This window comes from Brachyhypopomus gauderio, unplaced genomic scaffold (genome assembly GCF_052324685.1).
Source record: "Brachyhypopomus gauderio isolate BG-103 unplaced genomic scaffold, BGAUD_0.2 sc37, whole genome shotgun sequence".
Classification (NCBI taxonomy): domain Eukaryota; kingdom Metazoa; phylum Chordata; class Actinopteri; order Gymnotiformes; family Hypopomidae; genus Brachyhypopomus; species Brachyhypopomus gauderio.
In genome coordinates this window covers 3806980-3820214 of record NW_027506867.1, presented here as the reverse complement: position 1 = coordinate 3820214, position 13235 = coordinate 3806980, and the positions used below count along the sequence as shown (strand labels likewise).

The 13235-nt window shown below is 43.3% G+C and overlaps 1 protein-coding gene across 1 annotated transcript; it reads right to left on the bottom strand.

Annotated features, from left to right (window-relative positions):
- Window positions 1-1285: 1285 nt before the first annotated feature.
- LOC143485763 (uncharacterized) lies at window positions 1286-11240 on the bottom strand. The gene is made up of 3 exons (XM_076985292.1): window positions 10625-11240; window positions 8462-10291; window positions 1286-1432 (listed from the first exon to the last, which is right to left on the bottom strand). Exons 2-3 carry the CDS (start codon window positions 10118-10120, stop codon window positions 1286-1288), a joined length of 1806 nt encoding a protein of 601 aa, XP_076841407.1. The 5' UTR covers window positions 10121-10291; window positions 10625-11240.
- Between the last annotated feature and the right edge of the window lie 1995 nt (window positions 11241-13235).

Sequence of the window (13235 nt, the reverse complement as noted above, 5' to 3'; positions counted from 1 at the left end):
GCGTAGATGTTTTGCAGATCTGCAGCAAGGCAGGCTCACTAGTTGTAGCTTTTTACAGAAGAAGAAGCTCCTGAGAGCCCTGAATGCCTGTATTTCAGTCAGATGCCCTGCGTTTGGAGAGGACTACGAACAGGTTCAGCTAAACAACCTCTGAGTCATTCAGAACACATCAGAACCACATGCAGTAGCCTGCAGGAACTGCACACAACCTTCTTTGTTTTCACACTCTGCTGCTGCTGAAGTCCAGGAGTAATGCCCTTCTGATGTACTGTCTTCCACAGGATGCCCATGAGTTCCTGATGATGTGTTTGCTTCAGCTGAAGGAGGAGAGAGAGACACTCAGGGTTTCCTCCTCTGCCCTGTGAGTTGAGTTTCACCTCAAATCCGTGCACACCTGCAGCAGGTAATTCTGTGCTTTATACCCTCATCTCCTTCTTGTAAATCAACTGGTCTTCACATGTGTTTCTTCAAAGTGTGCATTGTCAGAAAGTATGCACACACTTGGTATGGGATAATGTGGGTTATTTATGTGTGAAGGTTGTAACCTACCAGTTTGTTAAGTTAGGGAGCCATCCTAACCATTGTCACTCTCAATGAAATCTTTTTTCAGTTTTGGAGTTCAAATGTGAATGTGGTCAAGGCACCAAGGCATCTGAAGTGGTGGAGTTCTTCACATTGAGTCTCGATTTATGTAAATGACCAGAAACAATGAGTTTTAAAGCAGTGAACTCATTACCCATTAGTAGTAAATGAGAGCAGAGAAGGACAGGGATAGAAAGTACAGCACTTCAGCCCACTGATGAGGAAAGAGATAGAGAGATGAAAAAGAAGAGAGAGAGATGCTCAGAAAGACAGCCTGAGAGAGATAGAGAGATATGAGAGACCCATATCAACAATCTAAGATGCATTCTTACTTAATCAAATGAAAAAACAGATGTACTTGTTGTTTGCAGGAATGTGTTCTCACAGACACCTACAGACTCCACGCTGTGGTGTCTCATTTGGGTGGCAGCATGGACAGTGGTGAGTACTCTGACATTATCCACAAACATGCAGTAGAAACTAAAGTGACTTGCTACCCTGACAGGGCACTACATCAGTGGCGTAGCTGAGGAGAAAGCAGAGAGCTGGTTAACCTTCATTGATTCAAAGGTTTCAAAAATGATTGAGCCAGCCATCCTTAAGCGCAGGGCAAGAACAGCCTACCTGCTCTTCTACATGCAAAGGTAGTAGCTCACCTTCTAACTGAGGTACATTTACTAAAACACATAGAGAACTGGCTGAACTACAGCTGCTCCTGTTTTTCTGTTGTCTCCAGTGGGGCTGGAGAGAAGAACGTGGTCCTGTGGAAGGTGGACCAGGTGGGGAAGTAGCAGTATCCTCCTAAACCCAACTCCATGCCAGGTCCAAGTGAGGATACACATGTAAGCACCTACATCCACAATTAACAAAACAGGCTACACATCTGCTCAGTTCAGTTCAGGTCTACCCCTGTCTGTTTCTGTCGTCCAATTGTAGGAGACAATTAATTAAGAATCGTTTTTCTCCACACCACCATCCATTGGCAGTAGTTTAAACAGTATTTCAGATGCCCACAGATTCAAATCAGAATTGAATTTATACCTGAAATCAGCACATTAATTTCAGATGATATAACCTTCATTTTTTTATGTCATCACCAGTAGAGATTTACAGCTATTCTCTGTCCTCAACACTGCAAACACTGAAAGAATTGGTTCTTGTCCAAGCAGCAGGAGGGAGGGCTTAAACCCTCCTATTTACATGGGTGTCACTTCTACATGCCATCACCACATATGAGAACACTGCCAAGGTGCTTCACTCACACACAAAGAGCTTCAGTCCATTTTGAGAAATAACCGACATGTGTTCTTATTTGCATATTTCAGGAGTGATCCTGAAGCTCTGACGTGATGATGATGTAGGACCAGGTGCAACAAATTCTTCACCATTCTTTAACCTGTTAAGATTCCCCTGCTACTTCAGTGTTATAGAGGAGCATCCTCCTACATGCAACATGTCACACTCATTCAAAATCACACAAAGAAACTACTAGGACCCATGACACTATGCAGAGATCTCGTCCCAATTCCTTTGATCTAATCATAGTGCAGATCCTCACCCATGCCCATCTCATGCATTCCCTCAAACACCTATTAGTCAGCAGTTGGCAAATATAGAGTGATAGATTTTGACTTTGGGCACCTTAGATAATTAAAGGAGTTTTTAATAAATGATAATAAGTAAAGAAGGTACTGTTAATGTCTACCTTCTGAACCTGCAGTCCTGCGTTCCTTGTGCACAGCAAACAAGCTGCACTGGCTCTGCTTGCTTCACGATGCTGTGAGGGAAGTGGCCGCATGCACCCTTCTGGCCACTAGAGGGCCTCATCCCCTGAATACTAGTGGTCTCCATAGATACTCCTCTCATTCAGCTGTGTTCCATCAGCCTCATCACCACACTATATAACACTTCCAGTGTCTCTCAGCACATGTGAAGTACTGCCAGCACTTCCTAGTCTACATACACACAAGAGACGATGTGCTCTGCATCAGTAAATGTTCCCAAATGCATTTTAAACACTGGTAATGCACTATTGTAAAAGATGACAGGATTTTCAGTATTTTCCCATTAGCCCAGCTGACGCATTTTCCCCTGGCCGTTACATGAAGTTCCTCTGCTTTCATGATACTATGCAGAAAGCCCCATATGTATTTCAGTTTGCATTATCAACATCTCAGTCGCTCTGGTTAGTGCATCATACAGCGGTATATACAGTGGTGCTCTCAGCGTAGTGCTGGGCGGTATGACCAAAATTCTATATCACTGTATTTTCCAAAATTATATCGGTTTCACTGTATTTGGCGGTTTTTCCCCTCATGCATGATGTGTTAACTGCATTGATTACGAAAAGAATTACTGCAGTAGAGCAGTTAAGAGCACCCTATTCCACTGTTAGAAAAATATCTCCACCAAATATCTCCAATACATGTAATACAGATAGATTTGCATGGCCCCACATGATCAGTTTTCAAATGGTAGCACTAAAGTAGTGAATGCATCGTATAGAATGACAGTTGCTCCAGTACTGTACTGGTGCTGGTGTACTGGTGTCTACTCACATGTGCATTCCTCCTAATTTGGATCTTTCCTCTTTTTAGCAGAACACAGAAAGAGCTGATGGTTAGCAGAGGGATGACAGACATAACATAGTTTATTTCTGTCTACACATTCTCCTGACGCCGGTTACACACAAACAAGGACATGATTACAAATGAATCACTGATCAACCTTATTCAGTTTTTCTGCTAATGTACTAAATCATAATGTTCTTATGTGATCTTAAATGACATTAGCAAATGTCCCCGACACCATTGTATTTGGACTGCGCTGAATACGTAAAAATCAGATAATTAGTAATATGTTAATTGTCGTGTTCTGGGTTCTAAATATGCGTGTGGGTCAATTACTTTCGGGACAACTTGGGTAGCTTTTCAAACGAGCCCGACTTTATCGTACAACTCGAGCTTAACCCACCCAAGCACACCTTGCCCCAGGTCTCCCTCTTTGGTGGGAGGGGTCTGTATTACACTTAATACCACATTAATGATCTATATTCTGTCCTCGCACAAGCGTTCTAGACCATGCTAGACAGATAGCTGACAAAAAAGACTTCAGGCGTTGCGTGCGTTTTCATCTTTTATGTAAAACTAGGAAAATAAACAAACATATACATCAACATTTTGCACAGCTTAAATTTTACAGTCTTTAAATAAACACATGAATTAAACAAATGTGTGTGAACATTGTCAACTAAACATAATGCAAATTTACCCATTCCTGCTCACACAATCACCTACAGAAGCCTGTTAGCAATCTATGCATTACTTACTAACATTAGCTTGCCTGAATAGCCGCTAAGGCAGCTAGCAACACATTCGGCCAAGTTACAGCTAACACAGAAACATTATGCATAGCAACACAACATCTCAATTGTTCCTCCTCAAAACAATGTTCCCATATAATAACAGTAGTCAACTTACGAACAAAGATACTCCAAGGCTTAAAAACGCTGGAAACACTGTCTCTCTGCCGTGCTGCAGGCAATCATGCTCGACTGACTGACTTTCAGCAAAACGAAACCTAACTCAAATCCGACCACAAGGGGGTAGTAAATCAACAGAATATAATCACAGGCCTTTCTTATGAACATTTCACAGTATCACAGTACACTCCCCGTCTGGTATATTAATAAATATACCACTCTTATTTAAACATTTGTTTCAGACAAAAGTACTATCACATCAGTAACAGGCCTAAGATATGTTTTAACAGTTCCTTGTTTTGCGATGCTAACCTCAACTTTTCTCACTCTGTTGTCCTCACTGGGAATGGCCTTGACTATAATACCAATTGGCCACTCATTGCGTTTTACTTGATTATCTTTCAATAGAACAACATCACCTTGTTTGACGTTTTGCTTCTCTCCCTTCCACTTTCGTCTTGTCTGCAGCGTAGCAAGATACTCTTGCCTCCATCTTTTCCAAAAGCAACCCGCGAGACCTTGCACTTGCCGCCACTGGGCTTTGTAAAGGTCCTTGAGTTCAAAGTCTCCAGGTGGTGTTGGAATGGTACCAGCCTTCTGCGTTAGAAGCATTGCAGGAGAGGGAACTTCAGGTGCTTCAGGATCGTTTGAAACAGGAACTAAGGGTCTGGCATTCATTATGGCCATGACCTCTGCCATAAACGTGACCAGAACCTCGTGTGAGAGGCGGGTGGTTGAGGTTTGCAGTAACAAGCCATCAAGGATGTGTCGAACAAGCCCGATCATCCTCTCCCACACTCCTCCCATGTGAGATGAATGTGGGGCGTTGAATGTCCAGGTGCAGCTTTGATCCCTTAGATAGCCTTTGATCTCCGGGTCTTGAATGTCAATTTGCAACTCTTTACAAGCACCAATAAAGTTTGTCCCTTGGTCCGACCGTAAGTGCTTGACAGGTCCTCTGATCGACAGGAAACGACGTAAGGCATTTATAAAACTCGAAGTTGACATTGCCTCTATGACCTCTATATGGACGGCCCTGGTGCTCAGACAGGTAAACATTACAGCCCACCTTTTACAGTCAACGTTATTTGCCCTTGTGCGGTGGAACTTGACATTCCAGGGCCCAAAAACGTCTAGGCCTACATGAGTGAAAGGCGGGTCAACCGCAAGCCTGCTGGAGGGCAAGCTGGCCATTTTCTGCACTTCTAGGCGACCTCTAAGTCTCCTACATGTGACACATTTGTGGAGTGTGCTGGAAATGAGCCTCTTGCCACCAACAATCCATAGTCCTGCCGAGCGCAGAGCACCTTCTGTGAACTGCCTGCCTTGGTGAGCTACTTGGTTGTGGTAATGTCTAACTAAGAGTGTGGCTACATGATGATTACCTGGAATTATCAGGGGGTGTTTCTCCACATCTGGAAGATCTGCTGACCGTAAGCGTCCTCCAACCCTTAACAAGCCACCATCAACAAGGGGGTCAAGTTTTCCAAGAGGACTGCGCGAGATGTCTTTTCCCTTTTTAAGGCTTTCAATCTCCTCCTTGTAAGTCTCAGTTTGAACGCACTGAATGATTGCTGTTTTTGCTTGTGAGATTTCTGTAGTACTTGCAAGATTGCAACTGTGCCAACCTTTACAGACGCTTGAAGCTTTAGAGAATGACTTTGCAACGTGAATGAGGGATTTGATTGCTCTTACCAGAGACTTCCAGCTTGAGAAACGTGCAAATCTGTGAGACCCAAGCTCCTTTTCCTCTGTTCTCGTTGCTAAGGAAACCACTTGAGGACGAATCTCAACATCCGTTGTGGATTCCACAAGGTCAAAGGTCTCTTCGCTCTGCGCTGGATCTCTTGGCTCGGTCTCAGATAGTGTGAGAAACCGAGGCCCAGAGAGCCAGGTGGTCTGTTGCAGTTGGGCTGCTAATACAGGTCTCGTCCCATGATCTGCAGGGTTTTGACCAGTAGTGACATAATGCCACTGGCCTGGTTTGGTAATCCTGCGAATCTGAGCAACTCTGTTGGCCACATACACGTAGAATCTCCGGGTGACATTGTGAATGTAGCCTAGAACTACTCGGCTGTCCGTGTAGAAGTTCACTGCATCAAACTGAATGTCGCTTTCCTCCATAATCAATTGAGTCAACTCCACTGCTAATACCGCTGCACATAATTCTAAGCGTGGGATAGTGTTCGCAGATGAGGGTGCTAACTTTGATTTCCCCATGATAAATCCAACATGACATTGGCTACCAGTGTCAATAACCCTGAGGTATGCTACAGCTGCTATTGCTGTTGTCGAAGCATCTGAGAAGATGCATAGTTCCCTTCTCTGAGCATGTGATGATGAAACTGGAACAAATGGTCTGTGGATCTGGAGATGCTCGAGAGCGGTAAGTGAGTCAATCCACCTTGACCACTCTGCCTCCCGGTCCACTGGTAAGGGCTCATCCCAATCTTGCTGTCCAACTGTTAACTCTCTATACAATGCCTTTCCCTGGATTGTAACTGGAGAAGCAAATCCAAGGGGATCATAGAGGCTGTTGACAACAGAAAGTATTCCTCTGCGGGTGAAGGGTTTGTTATCTTTAGCAACTCGAAAGTTGAAACAGTCATTTTTCAGGTTCCAGCCAACTCCGAGGCTTCGCTGAAGAGGTAGAGGGTCAACATCCAAATCCAAATCTTTGAGATCCGCTGCTCTTTCTTCTGGGGGAAATGCATACATCACATGACTGATGTTCGAGGCTATTTTGTGAAGCCTTATATTTGACTCTGCCATCATGCTTCTTGCTCGTGTTAAGAGCTCAATGGCTTCGCTTTCACTGCACACAGAGGCCAGTCCATCATCCACATAGAAATTGCGCAAGATGAACTGCTTTGTGTTGAAGCCATACTCTTCTTCCCCAAGTTCAGCTGCCCGTCTTAGGCCATAGATCGCAATAGCCGGAGAAGGACTGTTTCCAAAAACTGGCACCTTCATGCGAAACTCCATGATTTCTTTGCTAAGGTCATTATCTTGGAACCACAAAAACCGGAGATAATTTCTGTGGCTTTGCTTGACTCTGAAGCAGTAAAACATCTGCTCCACATCCACAGTGACCGCAACTTGTTCCTGCCGAAAGCGCAATAGAACCCCGAGCAGCGTGTTGTTTAAGTCAGGCCCCCTAAGTAGAATGTCATTTAGGGAAATACCTTTGAATGCGGCGCTTGAGTCGAAAACAACTCGTATTTTGCCTGGTTTTTGGGGGTGGTACACTCCGAATGTTGGTAGGTACCAGCATTCTTCCCCTGGTTCGAGTGGTGGTGCCTCTTCTGCCTGGTCATTATCAAAAATTTTCTGCATAAATTCAATGAATTGCTCTTTCATGTCTTTTCTTTTCTCTAGTGTCCGTAACAGAACAGTGAGTCGCTTTAAGGCCTGTTCTCTGTTGTTGGGAAGTAGAGGGCGTGGTGTACGGAAAGGTAGTGGCGCCACCCAGTGATTGTTATCATCCATATAAACTTCTTTGTCCATAATTTCAAGAAAAATCTTGTCCTCAATGGACAAAGCTGTTTTGTCATCATCAGGATTTCTTTGGAAAACACTAAGTCCCAGGTTGTCTGTCAGTTTGAGTGGAGCTGTTTGTAAGATGTCAGATGCGTCTGTAGTTTGCTGGATGGGAGCACTAAACTTCTCTTTCACGTGTATTGTGCTATGACAAGGCTCAAGAAAGGAAGTGCGCCCATTGTTTAGCACATTAGTTTTGTAGACGTTCACCTTTGTTCGTTTGTGCACCCCTCCAAGGCACACCTCGCCTACAATGACCCAGCCCAAATCTAGCCGCTGGGCATATGGTGTGTTGTGTGGACCATTGTACTGTTCGCGTACTTTGTGCACACTCAGGACATCTCTCCCCAATAAGAGAAGGATGGGCGTTTCTGGCTCAATCGGTGGTATTTCACCTGCAACAGGAGCTAGGTGAGGGAAATGTTGCACAATGTCAGGCGTAGGAATTTCTGTGCGATCATCTGGCATAGTATTGCATTCTAAAAGAGGTGGGAGTGGTACATGAGTCTTTCCATCTAGAGACGAGACAACAAAATTGTGAGCTTTCCTCCCGATTGCCTCCTTTATTCCTGCACAAGTCCTTAGAGTGTAAGTAGAGGAGACTGCATTAATGCCAAATAGGTCAAAGAAGGCTGACTTTGCAAGAGATCGGTTGCTCTGGTCATCTAAGACCACATACATTTTTTGGACTTTGTTGGGCTCATTAACAGGGTACACATTCACTAAGGAGATTTTTGAACATGACCTGAGTCCATGGGATGTGTCACAGATTTCTGTACATTTTGAAATAACTTCCGGAGATGGGCAATTTTCTTGCTCCCCGCCATGCTCTTGCCGTGTCGTTTCAACCTCTGTAACCCAAGGAGCTGGGCCTGGATGTAAAGCAGTAAGGTGCTTGTCGCTATTGCACTCTTTGCACTTCACGGCAACTTTACAGTCTTTGGCCAAGTGCTTAGTGGATGCGCAACAACGATAACAGATAGAGTTTTCTCTTAGATAAGCTTTTCTGTCGTCTAAGTGTTTGACTCTAAACCCCCGACATTTTGCCAAGGGGTGCGGCTTACTGTGAATAGGACACCGCTCTGCTGGCTCCTCTATTTTCTTTAGTGAGGTACTATTGTGGAGCGCAGGTGCAACTGCAACTTCAGTTTTTTTCACTGACACTGTTTTGTAATTGTTGTGTCCTAGCGGTTTCTCTGGCTTTACATGGGTCATAGTACTGCATGTAGAGAACATAAAACTTGGATCATTACGGGTTTTTGCTTGACTGCTTATGAAACTTACAAAGTAGCTGAAGGGTGGAAAGGGAACATTATGTTCTTCCTTGTACTTAGAGCCCTGTGTAATCCAGCGTTCTTGTAAGCCATAGGGAAGCTTTTCCACGATTGGGTTAACCCCCCTAGCTGTGTCAAGATAGGCTAAACCTGGTAATTTTCCACCTGACTTAGCTGCCTGAACCTCCATTAAAATATCCCCCAGTTCCCTAAGACGCTGGTTGTCTTTGTTAGATATTTTTGGAAAGGTCTCTAGCTTTAGCAGAAGTGCGTTCTCTATGATCTCAGGGGAGCCATATGTATCATCTAGCCTTTGCCACACCATAGCGACACCTGATGTTGGATTGTGCACATGGACTGACCTGATTCGCATGGCTTGTGGAGATGAGTTTGGACCGAGCCACTTTATCAGTAGGTCAAGTTCCTCTCGTGCTGTTAAGTTGAGCTCTTCAGTAATGTCTTGGAAGGACGTTTTCCAGGCCCAGTAGTTTTCTGGACGGTCATCAAATTTCAGTAGCCCAGAGCTTACCATCTCTCTTCTTACAAGATATTTGGTGAGATCCGTTATTTGTGCTGGTTCACACGGGTAATCTCTTAGACTGGATGAGTGCGACATTGGAGCAGGAACCCAAGGTGAGTAGCCTCTGTTTTGTGCACCAGGCATTCCCTCGTCTTTAATGCAGAGCTTAGATAAACGGGGCTCCTGATCATGAATTGGATACCACTGAATTGGATCGGGGCATGCTCGTTCTGCCCTCATGGGTGTGGCAGGTGATTCCTGTGAGACCGGAGCTTGCTGCTGAGCGTTTGGTGTCACATAGTGGGCCTGCACATACTCATTTGTGCGTTGAGTACGATCCTCAGGATATATTTGGGTTATTCCTTCCAGTGAGTTTGGCTCAATTTCTGCTGCGGCTTCATAGACTGCTGCTTCTGCTGAGGCTGCTTTAGCGCTCCTATTTACTTTTAGGACATACAGGTTTGCTTCCAACTCTGCTTTGCGCTGTTCTGCTTCAGCTAACATTTTTTGATTTTCAGCTTCAATGCGGGCCTTTTCTTTCATCATCTCCGCTTCTTGAGCTGCATACTTGGCTTCTACCAGGGCCGCCTCTGCTTTAGCTTTTGCCTTGGTAGCTGCTGCACTGGCTGAGGACCTACTTGATCTCCCAGATGACTTGGACCCTGCAACTTGTGACATGGCCTCATAATCTTCTGTTCGGTCTGCTTGCCTTTGTTGGTCCATGATGTTCTTATCGTGGTCGCAGTGTGTGGTCGACAGTGGTTCTGGTTCTGGCCCGCTGTGTAACTGTTCTTTTACTATTCTGTCCTCGCACAAGCGTTCTAGACCATGCTAGACAGATAGCTGACAAAAAAGACTTCAGGCGTTGCGTGCGTTTTCATCTTTTATGTAAAACTAGGAAAATAAACAAACATATACATCAACATTTTGCACAGCTTAAATTTTACAGTCTTTAAATAAACACATGAATTAAACAAATGTGTGTGAACATTGTCAACTAAACATAATGCAAATTTACCCATTCCTGCTCACACAATCACCTACAGAAGCCTGTTAGCAATCTATGCATTACTTACTAACATTAGCTTGCCTGAATAGCCGCTAAGGCAGCTAGCAACACATTCGGCCAAGTTACAGCTAACACAGAAACATTATGCATAGCAACACAACATCTCAATTGTTCCTCCTCAAAACAATGTTCCCATATAATAACAGTAGTCAACTTACGAACAAAGATACTCCAAGGCTTAAAAACGCTGGAAACACTGTCTCTCTGCCGTGCTGCAGGCAATCATGCTCGACTGACTGACTTTCAGCAAAACGAAACCTAACTCAAATCCGACCACAAGGGGGTAGTAAATCAACAGAATATAATCACAGGCCTTTCTTATGAACATTTCACAGTATCACAGTACAATAGGCCTACATTTGCTTTCTAACATGGGTTTCTAAGTAAAGCCACGCGTGTTATGCAGGCCTTTCTCAGCTATTTTAAAGTTATGTTATGTTACGCTCAAAACGCACGCTGTGTAATTAAGGAAGGTCCCCCCTCGCGTCAGAAGAAGTTGAAACGAAACTACAAGCGGAACTTGGCGTTTTAAAACTTATTTAAAATAAGGGGAAATTTCCGCTGGAAATCGGCGAGCATTCCCACCAGCCCAAACAAGGTCCAAAACCCCTTATATCTTACACGAAATCTTCAATTTTTGGTAGGAACGTCTTCTCTCTCGTTACATTCACCCATCTCTGATTTGTTTTTCGGGTTTGTTGTTCCCGCTGTCAGCACTAATCTCGCGAGAACTGACACTCGGGCTACTGCAGGTTGACATAATAAGGCTCGCGACATAATTTATTTTGGAGAGGCATTTGAATGATTTTTAAGAAGTCTTACATTATAATACGAGAAATTTACGGGAAAATATTAATACGGGAGGACGACGGGAAAGAGGGGTAAAATATGGTAGTTTCCCAGCCAAAACGGGAGACTTGACAGGTATGTATTTGTAAAAAGAAATAATAATAATATAAACAAATCCTAAGAGAAAAAGCGGCAGAGTAGTAATGGAGAACAGATTGCTAAGAGAAAAGGCTTACAGCACCTGGTATTCATTCCCAGGCACTTTTCCTTCCAAGTTCCTATTTCAGCGCTCAACACACCAATCATTGAGCGGCACCGTGCTCAACACACCAATCATTGAGCGCGAAGCCACGCTCAACCCACCAATCATTGAGAAGGCTCTGCTTAACCGCCCAATCGGCATCACCGCTGTTACTTCCCCGTAAGCCACCGTCTATTCAGCCAGGTAAGTCTAATCCTCTTAAATCTAGAACTGTATTTTGTATATATTTTAGCGTTTGTTAAACTATAATGTGCGCGTCAGTATATACACACGAATGAGTAATACATTTGTCGCTACACGCGTATATTTTATATACGCTCAGTAATATTACCGTTATCTGATTTATGCACATTCTGTCACTTTCATTAGCTCAACTAATAACTTTTGTCATCTTTAACTTTTCACTTAACGCGAATCTCATGATTTTCAGTCTATTTTTTATCCTTAGTTACCTTGGTTACCTCATAACTAAAAATCTCCCTCTCTATTAAACCAGGGATAAACCAGGATGAAATAGAATTTTGTATAGCCACATATTGGAAAGATGAATACATATTTGCTTATATTGTATGTTATGTTTTGTTAGGGTAAACATGGAGAAGAAGGTTCACGAGTGCACTGTTTGCAACAAGACTTTCACTGAGAGGTCTAACCTCACTAGACACATGAAGCTTCATGTTCCAAAAGAGAATGAGTGTGATGTGTGTGGTAAAAGCTTCACTTTTAAACAACAGTTGGCCTCCCACCTGAAGCAACATCCACACATTCCTCTCTATAGACAGGGAGAGGCCAAGCTGCTGTGCTCACATGCAGCTTATTATTATACCTGTTAATGCCTTTAATAAAAATATTGTTTCTACTCTTGGTTTTTGTAAATCTGTTATTTCCAGTATTTACATTTGTAAGGGTATACGAGGTTGCTGATCTTTAATCTGTTGTATGCCAGGTGCAATAATGATTTTTAAGCTTCTTAACACAATAATAAAGGCAATATCACAGGTGAAGAGGACAGAATAGAGGACAGAATATCTAAGTGAAAAGGTTCTTAAATATAAAATGAATTATATTTTTTAAAAGAATTCTGGAATTATGTGCAAAGTGCCACAAACTCACCTCACACAGGTAAAAACCCACACAGACACACACAGAGTCATGTATCAGAGTTTTTCCAATGTTTAATATGAACAGAATGGTTATTATACCTCACACACACACACGCGTGCACACACACACACACACACACACACACACACACGTGTTCTACTGAGGCAATTGGCCACAAATCTGCCAGCTTTGCCAGGAAGGCATTAAAAAATAGGACAGTTGGATAACATGATTAAATTAGTGGTGGGACTTTAACGCGTTAATTTCGATTAATTAATTACAGGAAAATTAACGCACTAAAAAAATTAACGCATTTTAACGCATTTAACGGAGACACTTTTGCACCGTGGAATGTTTCTCAGTGCGCGAGTTCCGGGCATACAGATTATGGACACACAATAAGATGATCATGATGGCTGAAGAGGCTACGCTGGTGGATGGGAAATTTAAATATAAGAAACTTTCAGATGGAAGTACAAACAAAAAGTGTTATTTACACTTTATGTAGGAAGGAGTTCGCTTATCACAGGAGCACTTCCACCCTTCGTTACCACCTCAACGCAAAACATGTTGCGGCTAATGCTGGGCGTACACTGTGCGATATTTTAAATCGT